General features: G+C 42.3%; 1 protein-coding gene across 1 annotated transcript in view; it reads right to left on the bottom strand.

Moving 5' to 3' along the window:
- stard9 (StAR-related lipid transfer (START) domain containing 9) overlaps window positions 1-22,001 on the bottom strand; it is a 284,572-nt gene that overhangs the window by 243,075 nt on the left and 19,496 nt on the right. The window contains exons 2-3 of the mRNA XM_086003792.1: window positions 15,140-15,209; window positions 7,514-7,630 (exon numbers count right to left, since the gene is read on the bottom strand). Coding sequence (XP_085859918.1) covers window positions 7,514-7,630; window positions 15,140-15,209 — 187 coding nt within the window. The remainder of the gene's footprint in view (window positions 1-7,513; window positions 7,631-15,139; window positions 15,210-22,001) is intronic.

Raw genomic sequence — 22,001 nt, 5'->3', positions numbered from 1 at the left:
TATTAGCTATTATGCAGACAGGAAGTTGGGTAAACATTTTTTTCGCACAATTAAGACTAGGAAGAAAAAATCTACATAAAAAAAAAGTTTATGCTTTTGGTGTTCCCTCGAGATTCTGCACAACCTCCAGAGCAGATATATTTAGCTTCATTACAGATGCGGGGACGAGAAGCGATGAGAAGTGCTCAGCAGATTGACAAATCCTTTTGAATACCCTGAAGACCACTTGCAGGAGGCACTCGATTGGAAGTCAAGCCACGTACATGATAAAACAAGTTTATGCGGGGGGAGGTTGGGGGGTGGGGAGTGAACTTTGGCACAAACCCACAAATAACTAACACTGGGAGAAAAAAGATATAGACTTGCATTATTTTAATAGCCATTGGCAATTATTACTCGTGACCAGAATACTTCAGCAAGATCAACTCTGCCACTGTATATCAGGTACAAGAGATCAATGTTACTAACTGGACCATGAAGATCAGTTTTTTTATATAAATGGTCGGATAAAAACATAGTAATACAACAATAATTGACCACTCTCTGCTGGATATAAATTTATAGACAAGAAGTACTTCTACAGGATAAGCACAGACTTAAATTTTGTAAGAACTTAAAGAAAGATTTACATTTATATAGCATCTTTCACCAGCTTAGGACATCCCAAAGCACTTTACAGACAATAAAGAATTTCTTTTTAAAATTGCAGTCACTGTTGCAATGTAGGAAACGCAGCAGTCAGTTTGCGCTCAGCAAGGTCCCAATAAAATAAATGACCAGATAATCTGTTTTAGGTGTTGGTTGAGGGATAAATGTTGGGCCAGATACTGGGAGAACGTCCCTGCTCTTCTTCGAACGCTGACGTGGGATCTTTTACATCCACCCGGTGGACAGACCGGGCCTCGGTTTAACGTCTTAATAAAGCTATTTAAGTACACGAGGAGGAAAGGAATAGAAGGATATATTGATAGGGTAAGATGAAGTTGTTGGGGGTGGGGGGCGGAATAGGAAGAGGTGCATGTGGAGCATGAACACCAGCATAGACCAGTTGGGCTGAATGGCCTGCTTCTGTGCCGTAGTTTCTATGTCATTCTAGGTCTGCGTCATTCAAAAGTTTTGAGGTAAAGTTAAAAGCTTCTAGGTGGTGCAGCAGACTTGCTGCAAACTGGCTGCAGTTCTAGCAAGGAGAGTCAGCATGGATTTGATAAAGGTAAGTCGTGTCTGACTAACTTGACTGAATTCTTTGATGAGGTAACAGAGAAGGTTGGTCAAGATAGTGCAGTAGATGTTGTATGTATGGACTTTCGGAAGGCATTCGACAGTGTCACACAGGAGGCTTATTAAGAAGATAGAAGCCCATGGAATTAAGGGTCAGGTTTGGATCCATTACGCTTTTCAATTTTTATAAACCACCTAGACTCGGGATGCATTACAAAGCATTCAGATGATATGAAACTTGGCAAAGTAGTAAATCATGATGAGGATGGTTATAGGTTTCAGGATGACAGACAGGATGGTGAAATGGGCAGAAGGAAGGCAGATGGAGTTTAATGCGGAGAATTGTGAAGTGATGCACTTTGGGAGGACTAATATGGAAAGACAGTATAGTATAAATGGCACGATTTTGAAATGTGTAGATGAGCAGAGACACCTAGGAGTCCATATACATAAATCCTTAAAGGTGGCAGGGCAAGTTGAGAAGGTGGTTAAAAAAAGCATATGGGTTACTTGGGTTTATAAATGGAGGAATAGAATATAAAAGCAAAGAGATCATGGTAGAACTTTCTAAATCATCGGTTAGGCCTCAGCTGGAGGGTTGTGGACAATCCTGGGCACCACACTTCAGGAAAGATGTAAAGACCTTAGAAGGGTACAGATAAGGTTTACCAGGATGTTACCAGGGATGAGGGACTTCAGTTATGAGGAGAGGTTGGAAAGTTCGGACTGTTCTCCTTGGAACAGAGAAGGTTAAGAGGGGACCTAATAGAGGTTTTCAAGATGAAGAGTTTTTTTGATAAAGTAAAAGAAATAAAGAAAGGCTTGCATTTATATAGTGCCTTTCACGACCACCGGATGTCCCAAAGCACTTTACAGCCAATGAAGTATTTTTTGAAGTGTAGGCACTGTTGTAATGTGGGAAGATAGAGGAAGATAGTAGATAGAGAAAAGTTATTCCCTCTGGCGAGTGGGTCAATAACTAGAGGTCATAGATTTAAAATCATCGGGAAAAGATCTAGAGGGGAGAGGAGGAGAAATTGTTTCACCGAGTTGTTGAGATCTAGAACACTCTACCTGAAAAGGTGATGGAAGCTGATTTCATAAATAATTTTCAAAGGGGAATTGGACGGTTACTTGAGGATGAGGAACTTACAGGATTATGGACAAAAAGCAGGGATGTGGGACTAAGCATGACTGCTCTTTCAAAGAGCCAGCACAGGCACGACGGGCCAAATGGCCTCCTTCTGTGCTGTAAGTTTTTATCTATGATATCGCAGCCAATATAAGTCCAGGTGGTGGGAGACTGTCCTATCAAAGTGGTATCACTGCTTGCCAGAATGCAATGTGCCATCAGTTCAGAGGGCTCATTCACTAGCTATATCTAGCTTCCCAAATTCATTCATTATTGAATTCTGGTCCTTCAAAACAGTGTCTCAACTTTTAATTAATGTGTTCAATTCCATTATTTTAGCGTTATATTTAAATTTGCAAATGTCCAGAGGAAAAACAAATAAATTGGAGCAAAAATTGGTTACAAAAAAGGATAGCGAGCGTAGACGTTAATGGCACTTTCGAAGAGTAGTTGAAAATGGGTAGTGGTGTTGCAGAGGGTTCTGTTCTGGGACCACCTACTCACTGTATACATCAATGATTTATATATAAGGCGAGAGGGAGCAGAGTTCAAATTTGCAGACAATACTAAAATAGGAGGTACAGTAAATAATTCCTGTGACAGAAGGAAGCGGCATGGGAATATTGAGTAGATGATGGAATGGGCAACAAAAGGTGGCAGATGGAATTCAATGTCAGTAAATGCGGGTGGTACATTTTGAAAATACAAAAATTATACTTCAAATGGGGACCGTTGGGTGATGTGCAAGAGCAGAGGGATTTGCGACTTCAGGTTCACAAGACATTAAAAGTAGCTTCTGAAGCGAATAAGGCCATGAGAATTCTGGGTTTTATGGCTAGAAGCATGGAATATCAAAGTCAAGATGTATTTGTGAATCTGCATAAAACCGTAGTACGGCCACAATTGGAAACTGTGCGCAGTTTTGGGCTCCACAATATCGGAAGGGTGTTGAGGCTTTAGTGAGGGTACACTAGGATGTTGCCTGGTATGAGGAAATATAAAAATCAAGACTTGAAAAATTGTGGCTGTTTGCTTTAGAATAGAGGAGATTATAGGATGATTTGATAGCAGTATTGAAAATTATGAAGTGATACCATTGGGTAGATAGAAACAGACTGTTTCCAATGATTTAGGGAATGAGAGGACATAGATACAAGATAAAATGCAAGAGATTTAGCACCGAAAGCAGAAGATACTTTTTTTTTTAAAACACAAGAGGGTTGTGAGGCTGTGGAATTCACTACTGGAGTTACTGAAGCAGAGACATGTTAACATGGAAGAATAGGTTAGATCGGTGGTTGAAGGAAAGGGGAATAAGTGGGTATGGGAACAGGGTGGGGCATGGGATTAAGATCACTGCTTGAGTAGAGGGTAAGCATCAACATGGACTGGTTTGGGAATCGACTTGTTCTGATGTTGTAATTTCCAAGTCATTCTATGTAAAACTATTGTTGTCTTTGCTAAAGCCTTGTCATTTCCTCTGCTAACTTCATTTCCTCTCCCATCCCCAAAGCAGGAAAATAAAAACACAAAAGCCATCATACCAATCACATTAATTAAAATCAGCCTGATTATATTTCTATTTTTCTGCATCAGTACCTCTCAAACAGCAGAGAAGCCAAAAGAATCACAGAAACCCCACAGTGCAGATAGAGGCCATTTCGGCCCATCGAGCCTGCACCGACACATGTCCCACCCGATCCCCATAACCCCTACACCAACACATATCCCACCCTATCCCCACGTATTTAATCCCCCCTAACACTAAGGGTCAATTTATCATAGCCAATCAACCTAACCCGCTATTCAGAAAGTGTTCAGGGTCCTTGCATAGAATATAATCCCATTTTGCTGCACTTATTAGACAGGGAATGTCATCTCATTTTGCTGGTTGTTCCAAACTCTGCTTTCAAATTGGCTGCGAGGTAAAATCATCATCACTTGTAATGGAGCCCTTCACCTTCCTTTGTTACAAAATAAATGTACCTGGTAGGTCAAACCCCCCTTGTCATATTGACTTTATTAATCCCTCTACAAAACACTCACAATTACAAACTAAAAGAACTTCAGATCTCCCTAGAGAAAAACCAAGACTCCAGATATTAACCCTTTCAGTTCTATAGCCAAATATATCTATTTCCTCTATAAACCATGGGATATTTTTCAGTATTAAATGTTAGTGGTGGTGTTAAAACATCGATGCATTAATATTTAAATTGATCAAGTCAAAGCCCTTCTTTATTTCTGACACTCAACAGAACTATCAATGCCATTAATCTGCAGTGGGCCTCCAAGGGTTTAAAACATCCCTCACAAACGGCAAGTTGTAGCAGCCAACAAGCTCAGACTTGTAATCTCTTTGCGGAAAACCACAAAGATTAATACAACGTCTTACACAATACCTTCTGTAAAAAGCTAAACCAAACATATTCTGTCCTCTCAAAGGAATGACAAGTAAACATATGAAGATGTGTTATGATCCATACTTATCAAGAAGGCCATCAATATATTATTCATATTTCCACACTGTACTTATAAGACACTTAACCCATTGCAACATTGTTGACAGTAACACTAAATACAGTGGATGTTACTTTTTCCAACAGAGAAACCTGGGTGAAGGGCCAAGTCCCACAATGCAAGACACCACCAAGATTGTAAAGAGCAGAAGCGAAGATTTAGTGTTAATCTAGAAGCAGTATTTAGAGAATGCCAATCTTGGGTTTTCAAACTGCATCGATTGCAGGAAGAAGGGAAGAGGGAGTGAACCAAGATAGTCTACAGTTGCAAAAGGTATTCAGAAAAATCAAGTTCAGTATGTACATGCAGCCAATGTTCCCTGTAATTTTTTTGCCACCACGCAGCCCCTTTAAGAGGCTGTGCAGCCCATTCAAAATACTGCACATGCGCGGTTTCTGCATTGAAAAGCTGGCAAGAGGGATTCCTGGAGCGCTGCACAGCTTAAAGGTAACATTGCACGCAACCATCAACTTTTTTTTAAAGCTGACAGCATCTCAATTAACATGTCTTATCAGTGTTCCACAAGAAACATCAGGTTTTTTTAAACTGAGATGGTCGGTTGCCAAGTTGGAACATGGGCTATGAGGTTGTAAGAACTAGGCACCTCTTTATCCCATGGTTGGCTGTGCACAAATTGAGGCAGAAAAGATTTAAGATTAGCTGATGGTTTCTGACAGTTGAAGTTACAGGTTATGTTCATTTCATTTTTGTCTTCCCCACCAAAAAAGTTGTATGTAACAAATAAGCTACCAAAATGCAGCTTTTAAAACGTTTTCATTTTCCTCAAAAGGAACTTTCAGGTGCATGCCACGCTGTTGTCTTGTGAGAAGGTTTATTTTCTTTTAAGATGAGCTGCTGCTGCTTTTTGTGACAAGGAGGAGGTTCCTTGGTATTAATTAACTGGCGTTATTTGAGCTCTGCATTTGTGGGATTGCCAGGGATTGGGCATGAGTTTTGCTTAACCCAAAAGAAATGACACATATTTCCATATTTAAGATCGCAATAGTGTCTGACACAGACCAACGACCTGCTTGTGCGCGCATTAGAATCATAGCATCGTAATGTCCAGGAGGAGGCCATTCGGCCCATCGTGCCTGTGCCGGCTCTTTGTAAGAGCTATCCAATTAGTCTCACTCTCCTGCTCTTTCCCCATAGCCCAGCAATTTTTTTTCTTTTCAAGTATATATATCCAATTCCCTTTGGAAAGTTCCTACTAAATCTGCTTCCACCACCCTTTCAGGCAGTGCATTCCAGGTCACAGCAGCTTGCTGTGTAAAAAATTCTCCTCATCTCCCCTCTGGTTCTTTTGCCAATTATCTTAAATCTGTGTCCTCTGGTTACCGACCCTCTTGCTAGTGGAAATAGTTTCTCCTGATTTACTCTATATTTGTTCATATTTGATACAGAATGTTATCTGGAGGTGAAAAACTTGCTGCCAAATACAATATACTGCACACTCAAGGGAAATTAATCTTCCTCTAAATCACTACATGAAAATAACCTACACACTCTTCAGGTCTGGGTCCAACATTATATAAATGAGTGACATCCTTTGTCCCATCTCATGCAGTAATACATCAGCAACACCACAACTAAAATAGAAAAAAATCAAAAGGGACATTTGAAACCTTATACATGTTATAAGGAGCAATACATCTCTCACTAAATTTAAGACAGTAAGCCAATACCTGGGTTCAGGTGGCAAACATAAACCAACTAGCTTTGCTATTGTGGTTTACAATATCATCTGCCTTCCCCCACAGAGCTGATTGGATTACAACCTTAAGTCACTGAGAGCTATTAATTATCCACGTATTATACACACACATCAAGAAGTTAATCAGGGGTGTAATTGGTCTGTGGCAGTTAGCACGAAACATGTTCTCAGCGAATCGGCAGTCCGTTTTACACCCCACCCGATTTTATTTTCAATTATCTTGCCGATTCGCTACAAGCCCTTTTTCGTAGATCAATTTCACCCTCAATTGGTTCAATACATGATCATGAGCGTCGCATTTAAAAAATAAATTACTATCAACAGGTGAGAATTAACTACTGTAAAATAAATGCGTATAACTACAAAATATATTTAGAGTCCAAAACATGTTCATTTTATTGTCCTTGTAGATATATTGATTAAACATCTAAAACATCCCACATCAGAGACAGCATTAGGAGCGAGTGACCAATCCAAGTGAGAAGAACACTAAAGAACGATGCACAGCACTTAAGTGTTGGCTTGGCTCCATTGGTAACACACTCACTTCTGAATCAGAAGGTTGTGCATTCAAAGATTCCAGTACATAGCATATTTAGTTGCTCTAACAGAGTCTGCTGCAGGAATGTTTGTACATTCTATACAGTATAGGGTATAAATTTGTACAGCAAGGTTCCGCATTAAGGGGTTTGAATCTCCATGGATGTAGTAGTGCTGCAGTCTGTACTCAGTGCAATTATACATCACTTTACCAATAGAATTGTCCTTTCTGGCAGCTACATTTGGTGGACTTTTTCCAACAGTCTGCATATCAAGCAATCACAGTTGAAACCTTAAAACAGTGCGCAACCACCATAAATGCACGCTTTAAAAATTTTTTTAAAAAAAATGGTTGCAATGGATAATACCGAAGAAACAATACTCACCAGTTCCTGAGGGGCAAAGTTGTTAGAGTCAGAATCCACTGACCAATAACAGTAATCAAAGGTGAACTCGATAGTCCGCTCCCTTGTATCCCCAGGGCTATCAAGCCGGGGGTCCAGCTAGTACAGGATTCAGAAAACAAAAGACAGATTTAAAACCGATTTCAGCTACTGAATGCACAGTCTAAATTCTATGCAATTATCTTTCTGTGAGGTCTGTGCCAATTCTACTCATTATTTTCCGATATTAGATGATTGTCAATTATATTTTTCATGGCCTAGAAAAGTGGTAACTCATTGAAGCGAAAACAAAATGAATAGTCAACCTGCCATTAATGATCAGGCAACGGCTTATGTGAGGAGATACACCCAAAAAGGTGTTTCAAGAAATATCAGTATAGAAAAAGTACTTTCATCTCATTGGAATACTCATACCTAGGGCATTCATTACCTATAGCCCACACTCATGAATTATCTACCATGATTGGCACAACATCCTATATTTAATTGTTTAACTAATTTTATTGATAATAAATCGTTTTTTTTTCTAGATTACAACAATTCGAGAGTACAACTTTTTTTAAACATCAACAGGCCGGAAGCTCAGTCTGAAAAAATATATGTCCAAGAATGCAAAATAGAATTGCTTTCAATGTAGCAACATTTTAAGAATAAATCTATTGGGATGCTCCACATATCAGTGATGCATTTTATAAAATCAAACATATTTCAGATCTTAATATGCCATTTCCTGTTACTAAGCTGATACAATAAATTAACCATTGCAGTGGGAAGGAGAAAGAAAAATCAAAGTGTCGGCCATCCCAGGCTGCTGTTCAGCAGCTCCTGGCCACTGGTTATACAGTGGTATTGTTGGCGATCAGGACCAAAAGCCCAGCTCCATCCTCCGGCGCAGGGGGAAGTGCACGGCGCAGGGGGAAGTGCACGGCGCAGGGACGCATCAAAAAGAATTTAAACAGGCGGGGAAAGGAAGACTTTCTTTAATTTTATATTTTGAATTTCTGACTTTTCAAATAAAAAATGTGTTTCAAATCAAAACATTTCAACATCAACACAGCCAGCCACGGCTACAGCTGCAGTGAGTTTCACTGCAGACAATATACAGTATCAGATTACAATACAAAATCCATAGTTGGTGATTCATGCTTTTGTCAAGTTCACAAAGCCATGTAAACTCATGTCAATTAACAATGAGGAACAGCAGACAAAGGATGGTGACATGTACTGACTGAGATACAACTTTCCTTTTTGGTTAATTAAACATGAGTGATGATTACCCACATCTAAACAAGTAGCTACTTAAAAATGCAGCACGCTGGCTCATAGACTAAACCCATTGTGTTATCAGCGACATTGCCAACGTTAACAGCTTTCTTTAGATAATGCTATCCCTGATTAAATTTAATCCTGGAACGTCTGCTTTAACACCAAGCTCTTAATAGTCCATAAAACTGTATGAAATAACAGAATGTTGGAATTCTATAAAATCAATTCAGCAGTGCCGCACTCCCAACGAGCAGCATCACTGGAAGATTGCACGAGGCATAGAATAGGTGTGAGAGTGTTGCAGCTCATCTTTGGTCCATGCTCACGTCAAGCACAGCTTCCCACTAGGAGCGCAGGAGCACTGAGTTAATCTGCATATTTTATTGAAACCCACAAATTACTTGACAAATAAATACATATTTCTCCCAACTAGGTTTGTAACATGGTGGAACTGAATAAATCTTCTGTTAAAATGATTTTGATATGAGGTGCAGTTGAGTGTAGTCACAGCAACGCAGTAAATCAGATCCTTAACAACTGCCAGTTTTCCCAGGTGAATGGGTATTGTAGCTGGAGGCACTGAAGTGTGTGCTATACATCAATCTTACAAGTCCGTCAGCTTCTAGTTGTAGAGTTAGGTGTGGGTTCCCTTTTCTTTAAGCTAGCACACAGTGCTCTACATCGGGCCCAATAGGGGCACTTCTGTTTGGTTTTGCCACAGTTCTGCTTTTCTGCATTCTGTTTCTGGTCAGGAAACTTTAATACAGTGGGAAATATTTGATTTGATATTAACGTGAGGGCCATAATTACCCCATCTGCCCTCTCGTGTGGACCTAAAAATGCCATGGCACTATTTGAAGAACGGGGAGTTCTCCCCGGTGCCCGAGCCAATAGTTATGCTCAACCAGCATCTGCTTCCACCACCCTTTCAGGCAGTGTATTCCAGATCACAACAACTCGCTGCATTAAAAAAGTTCTCCTCATCTCCCCTCTGGTTCTTTTGTCAATTATCTTAAATGTGTGCGCTCTGGTCACCAGCCCTTCTGCTAGTGGAAACAATTTCTCCCTATCTACTCCATCAAAACTCCTCACAACTCATTGCACTTGGAGCTCAGAATTCAGAGAAGCCTTGGACATCAATGCTTATATTAAGAGACGTTATAAATCCAAACTCAAGATCAGGCACTCTTGGAAATCTCATCAGCAGCCAGAGACAAAAGAGAACGGTTTGGTTCACATGTGTTGAGTCCTGCCTTAACATAGAAGATAGGAGCAGGAGTAGGCCATTCGGCCCCTCGAGCCTGTTCCGCCATTTAATGAGATCATGGCTGATCATCCAAATTCAGTACCCTGTCCCTGCTTTCTCCCCATATCCCTTGATCCCTTTAGCCTTAAGAAATATATCTAACTCCTTCTTGAATATATTTAATGAATTGGCCTCTACTGCCTTCTGTGGTAGAGAATTCCACAGGTTCACCACTCTCTGGGTGAAGAAATTCCTCCTCATCTCAGTCCTAAATGGCTTACCCCTTATCCTTAGACTGTGACCCCTGGTTCTGGACTCCCCCACCATCAGGAACATCCTTCCTGCATCTAGTCCTGTTAGAATTTTATAAGTTTCAATGAGATCCCCTCTCATTCTTCTAAACTCTAGCGAATATAAGCCTAATCGACCCAATCTCTCTTCATACGTCATTCTTGCCATCTCAGGTATCAGTCTGGTGAATCTTCCCAATTAGCAACAGGCAGCATCAACATGGTGAGGGCAAGTAACATGACATCTTGCAACCAATCCCATGAACCTCCACACTTACCACGTGTGGTGCGATTAGCGGCCCAAAGTACTGCGCTTTTCACAAAGCCCAGGAGGCAGCAAGAGTGCCCATTACTGGGCAATGACAACAAATTACTTACCCTTTTCGCACTGCTGTTAAACATTTGGTTTTTTAAAACTGTGTCAAGTACTGCACCACAGGGCACACGTTTATTCAAAGAATATACAGTAAATGCTAAAAATTTAAATGACAGAGACAAGGTAGCTAAACAAATAAATAACACTAACAGCAACGGAAATATAAATGCAATGGAAAAGGTGTAGCGGAGGATGTCACCAGGGGTAAAGGGTTACCGTTATAAGAGAGATGTGGGAAGTTAGAGCTCTTTTCGCCAGAGCTGACATGGTTAAGGGGTTACCCGATAGTGTCTTCAAGATTATGAAGGGTTATCAAAAGGTATAACGATTGAGTGATTTCACTGGTCAGTGAGATAGTAAAAGCAGGGGACAAAATTAAAGGAGGAGGTAAGGAAAAAATAATTTGTAAAGAGGATGGTTAGAATGCGGAATCCTCTTCCATACAGCACTGAAACAGGAGGCCATTCAGCCCCTCGAGCCTGTTCCACCATTCAATTAAACCATCTTCAGCTGCTTCATCAATGACCTTCCATCCAACATAAGGTCAGAAATGGGGATGTTCGCTGATGACTGCACAGTGTTCAGCACCATTCACAACTCCTCAGATAATGAAGCAGTCCATGCCCACATGCAACAAGACCTGGACGGCTTTCAGGCTTGGGCTGATAAGTGGCAGGTAACATTCGCGCCACAGAAGTGCCAGGCAATGACCATCTCCAACAAGCAAAAGTCTAACCACCTCCCCATGACATTCAACGGCATTACCATCGCTGAACCCCCCCACCATCAACATCGTGGGGGGTCACCATTGACCAGAAACTTAACTGGACCAGCCACATAAATACTGTGGCAACAAGGGCAGGTCAGAGGCTAGGTATTCTGCAGTGAGTGTCCCACTTCCTGACTCCCCAAAGCCTTTCCACCATCTACAAGGCACAAGTAAGGAGTGTGATGGAATACTCTCCACTTGCCTGGATGAGTGCAGCTCCAACAACACAAGAAGCTCAACACCATCCAGGACAAAGCAGCCCGCTTGATTGGCACCCCATTCACCACCTTAAACATTCACGCCCTCCACCACCGGCGTACTGCAGCAACTCGCCAAGGCTTCTTTGGCAGCACCTCCCAAACCCGCGACCTCTTCCACCTAGAAGGTCAAGGGCAGCAGGCGCATGGGAACACCGCCACCTCCACATTCCCCTCCAAGTCACAGACCATCCTGACTTAGAAGTATATTGCCGATCCTTCATCGTCGCTGGGTCAAAATCCTGGAACTCCCTCCCTAACAGCACAGTGGGAGTACCTTCACCACACGGACTGCAGCAGTTCAAGGCGGCGGCTCACTGCCACCTTCTCAAGGGCAATAAATGCTGGCCTTGCCAGCAACGCCCACATCCCATAAACTAATTTAAAAAAATTAAATCATGGCATTATCTGTATCTTAACTCCATCTATCTGCCTTGGTTCCGTAGCCCAAAGCCCCTGCCTAACAAAAATCTAGCAATCTCAGTTTTGAAATTTCAATTGACCCTCAGCCACAACAGCTTTGTGGGATGGTAAGTTCCAGATTTCCACTACCCTTTATGTGAAGAAGTGATTTCTGACTTCACCCCCGAACAGCTCTAATTCTACCTAATTAGGACTCAACATCGAGCCCAACAATTTCAGACCATAACCATTGTTCCCATTTTTCCTGACAGCAGTTGCTGGTAATTATTCTGCTTTTTTGTCATTTTCAGCTCTTCCAGACTGTCCCATTACCATCCCCATTTGCCTTGCACCATCATCCCTTTCATCATTTAATCTCTCCCGCTTTCCATCCTATCACAGATCTTCCCTTTTGTTCTTTCCTCCCCTCCCCCCTTTCCCTGCCCCTGTACTTGCTTAAAACCTGTTATATCTCTAACCTTTTCCAGTTCTGATGAAGGGTCATCGACCTGAAACATTAACTCTGTTTCTCTCTCCACAGATGCTGCCTGACCTGCTGAGTATTTCCAGCATTTTCTGTTTTTATTTGTGTTCTGGACTCTCCCACCACAGGAAATAGTTTTTCTCTACCTACCCCATCAAACCTTTTAAATCATCTGAAACACCTCAATTAGATCACCCCGTAATCTTCCATGCGCTAGGGAATACAAGCCTAGTCTATGCAACTGCCCTTATAATTTAATCCTTTTCGCCCAGTATCACTCTGGTGAATCGGCACTGCACCCTCTCCAAGGCCAATATCCTTCCCGAGGTGCGGGGCCCAGAACTGAACACAGTGCTCCAGATGGGGTCTAACCAGAGCTCTGTGCAGCTATAACATTACTTCCAGCTCTCGAGAGAAAGACCAACATTCCATTCGCCTATTTAATGATTTTTTGTACCTGTCTTTAGCTTTTAGCGATTTCTGTGCTTGGACCCCTAAATCGCTCTGCTCCTCCACAGGTCCCAACGTCTCGCCATTCAGAAAATACTGATTTATATTTCTTAGGTCCAGAGTGGATTTGACCTCACACTTTCCTACATTGAACTCCATCTGCCACAGTTTTGCCCACTCAAAGTCTATCAATGTCCCTTTGCAACTTTCTGCTCCCATCTACACTGTGCCACCTAACTTATTGTCAGTAAACTTAGATATAGGGCTCTCTATTCCTTCATCCAAGGCATTTATAAATATAGTGAAAAGCTGAGGCCCCAGTACAGATCCCTAGATAACACCGCTAGCCACATCCTGCCAATTGGAGGACACACCCATTATCACTGTTGTCTGTCTCCTGCCTCCTAGCCAATTCCCTTTCCAAGCCAATAGGTTGCCTCTAATTCCATGTGCTCTCATTTTTGTTAACAGTCTCTCATGTAGAGTCATGCAGAGTCCAAAATTTATTTTAAAAGGGAATTCGATACTTGCTGGAAAGGAGGATTTTTATATAGGATTATTACATAAGCTATATGGCACAGAAACAGGCCATTCGGCCCAATCAGTCCATGCCGACGTTTATGCTCCACTCGAGCCTCCTCCAGTCTTTCCTCATCCAAATCTATCAGCATAACCCTCTATTCTTTTCCCTCATATGCTTATCTAGCCTCCCCTTAAATGCATCCGCCTCAACTACTCACTGTGGTAGCGAGTTCCACATTCTCACCACTCTCTGGGTAAAGAAGTTTCTTCTGAATTCCCTATTGGATTTCTTGGTGACTATCTTATATTGATGGCCTCTAGTTATGCTCTTCCCCACAAGTGGAAATACTCTCTCTGTATCCACTCCATCAAAACCTTTCATAATTTTAAAGACCTCTATTAGGTCACCCCTCAGCCTTCTTTTTTCCAAGAGAAAAGAGACCCAGCCTGTTCATCCTTTCCCGATATGTATACCCTCGCATTTCTGGTATCATCCTTGTAAATCTTCTCTGCACCCTCTCCAGTGCCTCGATATCCTTTTTATAATATGGCAACCAGAACTGTACGCAGTGCTCCAAGTGTGGTCTAACCAAGGTTTTGATACAGGTTTAGCATAACTTCTAATATAACTTTTAATATATTTTTTTGAAGGGCAAGGCAAGAGAGCAGGAGAGTGGTATTAAACCAGGTGCCACATGTGAAGAAAAACATTGGTACAAATCTGTTGGGCCAATGACCTGTTTCTGTTCTGTAATGTTCTACGATTCAAAAGGTGTGGATTAAGAAATTAAGAACTGTTCTGTAAGTTTTTCTTAACCTTTCTCCAATTCTGATTGGACTCTTAAAAAAAAAACACTATTGCAAAGGTGATATTTTATGATAGAAAAGGTGTGATTTTCACACCATACCTTAAAGTGTATATTGAAAGCTGCTAAGAACTTTCAGCACTGAATGGGTTAAAGTTCCTGTATCATCAAGAATTCTTTCCCTACAAGCTAAGGCTTCCTGTTTACAAATAACACACTCACCCACTAACAATACTTATGAAGGAAAGCATCAATTAGTGATATCAGAATGAGACATGGAGAGCAATTCTCCAGATATTTTAACAATGGGCATCCTCAAGCACCGAAAGTATAAATTCCACCCAAAACTGTCTAAAATAATACATGCTGCTCAAAAAAAATCTGTTCACTATCTTTGATGATACTAAATCAGAAACCAGTTCTAAATGAAAAATGTGCAGGGCTATGGGGAAAGAGTAGGGGAGCGGGACTAATTGGACAGCTCTTCCAAAGACCCGGCACAGGCACGAGGGGCTGAATGGCCTCCTTCTGTGCTGTAAGATTCTGTGATCAGCATATCAAAAGAGGTCTGCACACATTGGCAAGCATGAAATTCCTATCACAAAGACCCTTTTGTCAAAACAATTACATTCAATGAAACAATGTTGTTAATTTTAATATTTGCAGATGAGCTCCTCAATTTATCTGGATTAGGGTACAGTGCCAGTTTGAGGTACAGTTCCAAACAGATGGCCACTTACCTTCATATTTCTGATGCTGGCTATCTTGTCATCCATTTTCACAATTATACTTGATCCTTCTGCATTTTCTCTGGAGGAGAGAGACATGGATGTAAGCAAATATACGTCACAATTGACATTCCTGGCATCAAAACCGTCTTTATTACGTGGAAGGAAAAAGCTGACATTGCATTTCAAAACTCAGTCTAACATACTACATTTATGGTTTGTCGTTTGTACTTATTTGTATTTGTCAAAAATAAAATTTTTAATCCACTGCATCATATAATTTCACTTAATTGCTTCTTGGAAAACTATCGCAAAATGTGAAGTTCACAAAATAAATTGCATCAAGTTAGGTGAATGTAATCCACCCATCCTGCATCCATCTGATCAAGGCACTGTGCTGGTACAATAATCGGATTATTAAAACAATTTGGAAAGGATGCAGTGACTTTTGTTTCACAACTATGAATGCTGTAATTTCTGTACACACAAGATAATAACCCATATTTTAAAAATGCTCATGCACGCATATAGTTCACAACATAATTATAGTTTTCATCTACAATCTACTGGCAATAACACAAATAATCTTCAATTATCTTCATCACAGCGCCTTGAAAGGTTTTTCTATGTTAAAGGTGCTATATTAATGCAAGTCGTTGTTGCTGTTAAGTAGAAGTAGCCAGGAGCTTATCACAACTCTAAATGATCATTTCCTTTTGCAGAACATCAGTTGTGTGTCTGGTATTTTTGAACTAAATTTAGTTATCAGGGATTAAAATAAAACTGAAATATTAAAATCTACTACCAAACTATTACAGTCTTTAAAGAATTGGTTTAAAACTAAACAACCCTTCAAATGTCCTGTTGTTTTTAATAACACATTAGTTACAATAAAACAAATTAATAACCAAGTGTAATTTCAAAAAAGAAAAACACAGAAACATAGCAACCAAGAATTGACTGATCTACAGTGGATTAACAGCAAAACAAGTACTCCAGAACTGGCATATCCTCGGTAAACAGAAGGAGGGGATAAAAGGAGAGAAAAGGACAAAGAAGGGACACCCAGAAAAACCAACACAAAGAACCCAAACCTAGAACCTATATATATATATACACATTTTCATAGCGTCGATAGGGAGAAATTGTTTCCACTAGCAGGAGGGTCGGACCAAAGGACACAGATTTAAGATAATTGGCAAAAGAATAAAGAGGGAGACGAGGAGAATTTATTTTACACAGCAAGTTGTTGTGATCTGGAATGCACTGCCTGAAAAGGGTGGTGGAAGAAGAGTCAACAGTAACTTTCAAAAGGGAATTGGATAAATACTTTTGAAGATATTGAGGGGAACTATTTCTGCTGGTTGGGGATTCTGGGACTCGGGGCATAGTCTAAAAATTAGAGCCAGACCTTTCAGGAGTGCAACTTCCTGGCACCAGGGGTGGCTCTGCTGCACAGGACGGGAAGAAAAAGAGGGGTAGAGCTATAGTAATAGGGGATTCTATTGTAAGGGGAATAGATAGGCGTTTCTGCGGCCGCAAACGAGAGTCCAGGATGGTGTGTTGCCTCCCTGGTGCGTGGGTCAAGGATGTCTCAGAGCAGCTGCAGAACATTTTGGAAGGGGACGGTGAACAGCCAGTTGTCGTGGTGCATATAGGTACCAACAATATACAGGAAACTCTATTATCCGGCACCAACGGGACCGGCGTGATGCCGGTTTATCAAAAAGTCCGGATTACAGATATAGTTTAAAAGGTACGAGCGCTCCGTACACAGCAACAAATCCAGGCTTCCCTGTTGCTTAGCAACATGTGCAGGAACTCCGGCACAGACCAAGCATCCCTGTTGCTTAGCAACAAGTGCACGAACCCCAGTTACACAGCCACAGATCCAGGAACTGCCACTAATATGAAGTAAAACTTACCTGAACCTACTCCTGAATTTTGCCGGTTAACAGAGATTTCCGGTTATTTAGGTGCCGGTTAAAAGAGAGTTTCCTGTAGGTAAAGAACAGGATGAGGTCCTAAAAGCTGAATATAGGGAGTTAGGAGGTAAATTAAAAAATAGGACCTCAAAGGTAATAATCTCAGGATTGCTACCAGTGCCACGTGCTAGTCAGAGTAGAAATAGAAGGATATTTCAGATGAATACGTGGCTAGAGGAATGGTGCAACGGGGAGGGATTCAAGTTCCTGGGACATTGGAACTGGTTCTGGGGGAGGTGGGACCAGTTCAAACCGGACGGTTTGCACCTGGGCAGGGCTGGAACCGATGTCCAAGGGGGAGTGTTTGCTAGTGCTCTGGGGGAGGGTTTAAACTAAAATGGCAGGGGGTTGGGAACCTGAGCAGGGAGACAGAGGAAAGGGAAACAAGGATAAAAGCAAAAAAGATAGGAAGGAGGAAAAACAAAAGTGGCAGTCAGAGAAATCAATGGTTTAAATCAAATATGGCCACAGTAAATAATAATTCTAATAGGTGTAAGAGCGTTAAAAAAACAAGCCTGAAGGCTTTGTGTCTTAATGCGAGGAGCATTCGTAATAAGGTGGATGAATTAGCTGCGCAAATAGAGGTAAATGAATATGATTTGATTGGGATTACGGAAACATGGCTCCAGGGTGGCCAAGGCTGGGAACTCAACATACAGGGGTGTTCAATATTCAGGAAAGAGAGGCAAAAAGGGAAGGGAGGTGGGGTAGCATTGCTGGTTAAAGAAGGGATTAACACAATTGTAAGGAAGGATATTAGCTCTGATGATGTGGAATCTGTATGGATAGAACTGAGAAATACCAAGGGGCAGAAAATGTTAGTGGGAGTGGTATGTAGGCCTCCAAACAGTAATGCGGAGGTTGGGGACGGCATTAAAAGGGAAATTAGAGAAGCATGCAATAAGGGCACAGCAGTCATCATGGGTGACTTTAATCTACATATAGATTGGGCTAACCAAATTAGTAACAATACTGTGGAGGAGGAATTCCTGGAGTGTTTATGGGATGGTTTCCTGGACCAATATGTCGAGGAAACAACCAGAGATCAGGCCATCTTAGACTGGGTATGATGTAACAAGAAAGGATTAATTAGCAATCTTGTTGTACGAGGCCCCTTGGGTCGGAGCGATCATACTATGATCGAATTCTTCATTAAGATGGAGAATGAAGTAGTTGACTCAGAGACTAGGGTCCTGAATTTAAATAAAGGAAACTACGATGGTCTGAGGCGCGAGTTGGGTAGGACTGATTGGGGAATGTCACTCAAAGGGTTGACGGTGGATAGGCAATGGCAAACATTCAAAGACCTCATGGATGAACTACAGAATTTGTTCATCCCAGTTTGGGATAAAAATAAAACAAAAAAGGTGACTCAACCGTGGCTAACAAGGGAAATTAGGGATAGCATAAGATCCAAGGAGAGGACATATAAATTGGCCAAAAAAGCAGTAAACTTGAGGATTGGGAGCAGTTTAGGATTCAACAAAGGAGGATAAAGGGATTAATTAAGAAGGGGAAAATAGAATATGAGAGTAAGCTTGCAGGGAACATAAAAACTGACTGTAAAAGCTTTTATAGATATGTGAAGAGAAAAAGATTGGTGAAGTCAAGCATAGGTACCTTGCAGTCAGAATCAGGGGAATTTATAATGGGGAACAAAGAAATGTGTAGTGTATGTGCCTTTAAGAGCCCCAGGTGTGCTGTGGTGCCGGTGATTGCCACTCGGGCTATATAAGCCTGTGTATTGTGTATATCCGTTAGAAACCGCCCCCCCCCCCCAGACTTTGCTTAGTAAATACCTATGAACCAACTCCTGTCTTCAGTGTCTTCATCAACACACGGACACTACAGTGGCGACGAAGTGGAAACGGACTTACCTGCAATTCGGCAGCACCTCAAGGGCATCGATTCCTCGGGCGTCCTGAAGACTCAAGGAACTGAGAGAAGCTGTGGTTTCACCAGCTGGCCAAGCTGGTGGCAGGTACTGCGCTAATCCTTCCTGGGCGTCAGGCTGGGGCTCCAGCGGCTGGCTCTACAGCTGAGACAGGCAGCGAAATCGGAGGCAAGCAATAACGGACTGGGAGGGAGCACTGGGGAGACGGCCGGCGCGGCAAGCAGGTCAGCGTTCAGACCTGGAAAGAAACTCCGGCGGGAATGAGTCTCCAACAACAAATAAAAAAATAAAACAAACGGAAACCGCAGTAAACAGCGTTGTCATCGGCAGCAGCGGCGGGAAAGCGCCATATCTTTTCTACAGAAAAGAAAGAAAAGCGCGGGAAGCGCCATATCTTTTCTAAGATGCCTAATTTTGGCAATATTGATGTTTTTGATAACGAGATAAGAGGATTTGACCACATATGTGGAAAGAGTGGAAGTATATTGCACCGCAAATGGAATAGAAGATGAAAAAAAAAGCTTCAGTACTTCTGGATCTAATGGGCGCAAAGACATACAAGCTGTTACGAAACTTAATCACTCCAGCCGAACCAATGGACAAGAATTTTAAGGAGATTGTTGATACCCTACACTGCCAATTCGAGGCAGGACTGGCAGATTCTCTGCGAGACAAATTCGTCTGCGATCCCCTAAGTGTAGAAACACAAAAAAAGCTATCTTCTGAGAAAAATTTAACACTGGACAAGGCTTTCAGTGCAATAGGAGCTGCAGAGATACAGCAAAGGCCACAGGACTTCGGCACCCATGAAATGACACGGGGTTTCGAGAGATGTTATCGCTGCGGCAGATCCACCCATGACCAGAGGGACTGCTGGTTCAAGGAAAAAGCATGCAGGCGATGCGGAAAGATGGGACACATTCCACGTGTGTGCCGATCTGAAAACAAAAAATCCACTAACAGGAAAAGAATCAATAAGGAAAAGCACAGAAAGGTACAAATTATGACGGACAGTAGCTCCGAAGACCAGAAGAGCGATAGCGACTCCGGGAACAAGAGACTAAGCTCTCTCAAATTACATAATGTAATTGCCAAAGAAGATTACCAGACCATTTGGGTTACCCTCACAATAGCAGGGTCCCCAGTTAAAATGGAGCTAGATACAGGATCAGCTCTGACCGTCATAAATCGACGGGATTACGAGCAGCTATTTCCGCATATACCTTTAAAAGACACATCCATTATCTTGAAAACATATACGGGGCAGAAAGTATACCCCAAAGGAAAAATAAGGGTGCCTGTTGTATACAACGGCAAGGAAATACAGAAGTTGTATTTATACATTCTACAAGATGGTGGTCCACCGCTGTTGGGACGTGAATGGATCAGAAAAATACGTTTAGACTGGCACTCCATTCAGGCACTGACGGTGACCAGTAAGGAAAAGAATGATGAGGACGTCATACCTGAACGATTAAAAGACATCTTGGCCAACGCCAAGGAAGTGTTTCAAGAGAAACTAGGAACCTTGAAAGGCATCACCGCCTCAATAAAAGTGGAAGATGCAGCAATTCCCAAGTTTTTTAAGGCAAGACCGGTGCCATACGCAATTCGTCCAGCAGTCGAGGCAGAGCTGGAGAATTTGGAAAAGGCAGGCGTATTATCTAAAATAGATTGGAGCGAGTGGGCAACACCCATCGTCCCAGTCATGAAGAAAGCATTGAAGAATGGTAAATCTGAAGAACAGAGAAAAATTCGCATCTGTGGAGACTTCAAGGTGACTGTAAACCCGGTCCTTCACACGGTACAGGATAGAAGATATTTTCGCCTCACTATCCGGAGGGAAACGTTTCACCAAAATTGACTTGGCACAGGCATATCTACAGATGGAGGTTGAAGAGGCCTCTAAAAAATATCTCACGATAAATACACACAAAGGTCTGTACCAGTACAATCGACTGGTTTTCGGAGTAGCATCCGCTCCAGCTATCTGGCAAAGAGCTATGGAGCAAGTCCTCCAAGGGATTCCGGGAACTCAATGCTACCTAGACGACATCCTTGTAACAGGAGAAAACGATTGTGGTAAACCACTGTTGTTGTTGTTGTTGTTGTTGTTACACACTGTTGTACCTATGCATGCCTCAACATGTCTCGGCTGGCTCCACCCACACAGGCCCAGGTATAAAAGTGATTGACCTGCAGCCCCCTGCCTTCTTGGAACCCAGTCAACCACGAGAGGCATGCTCTGTTCTTTGCTAATAAAAGCCTTTAGTTACTCTCTTAACTCTGAGTCTTTTGAGTAATTGATAGCGCATCAATTTTATTAGCAAAAACAAAATGTCGACATTTGCTGAACAGCAGGCTGCTGCACCAAACGCTGAACAGCAGGCTGCTGCACCAAACGCTGAGCAACAGGAGCTGCTGCGAGCCCTCAGACCAACATGCCTGGACCTAGACCCCCAAGAAGCGGGTTCGGCTACCAAATTCGCGCATTGGCTGCGTTGCTTCGAGGCCTACCTGCAAGCCTCAACTGTGACCCTGGACGAAAACAAGTTGGAAATCCTGGCCTCAAAGGTGAGCCACCAAGTTTATACAATAATCCAGGACGCGACGACCTACGCGGCGGCTATCGGTCTGCTAAAAGGGCAATACGCACGCCCGGTAAATACGGTCTATGCCCGGCACCTCTTAAGATCCCGCAGACAGCAGCCCGGGGAATCGGTGGAGGCCTTCCTACGGGCACTACGGATACGCGGCCGAGACTGCGATTGCAAAGAAGCATCAGCCGCAGCACACACGGAGGGACTGATCCAAGATGCTTTCGTTGCGGGTCTAAGGTCCGACTACTCCCGGCAGAGACTGTTGGAAAAGGGAGAAATGGACCCGAGAAAGGCAGTGTCCCTCGCGCTCTCGCTCGACGCGGCCCACAGGAATATGGACGCCTTCTCCCCTAACCGCTCCGCAACGTGGACGCCACAACCTTGGGTCATGGGAC

Source organism: Somniosus microcephalus, chromosome 12, assembly GCF_052327205.1.
Source record: "Somniosus microcephalus isolate GS21.2 chromosome 12, FLI_Smic_1.0, whole genome shotgun sequence".
Taxonomy (NCBI): Eukaryota; Metazoa; Chordata; class Chondrichthyes; order Squaliformes; family Somniosidae; genus Somniosus; species Somniosus microcephalus.
Note: the sequence above shows the minus strand (reverse complement) of the source record. Positions and strands in the feature narration are given on the sequence as shown.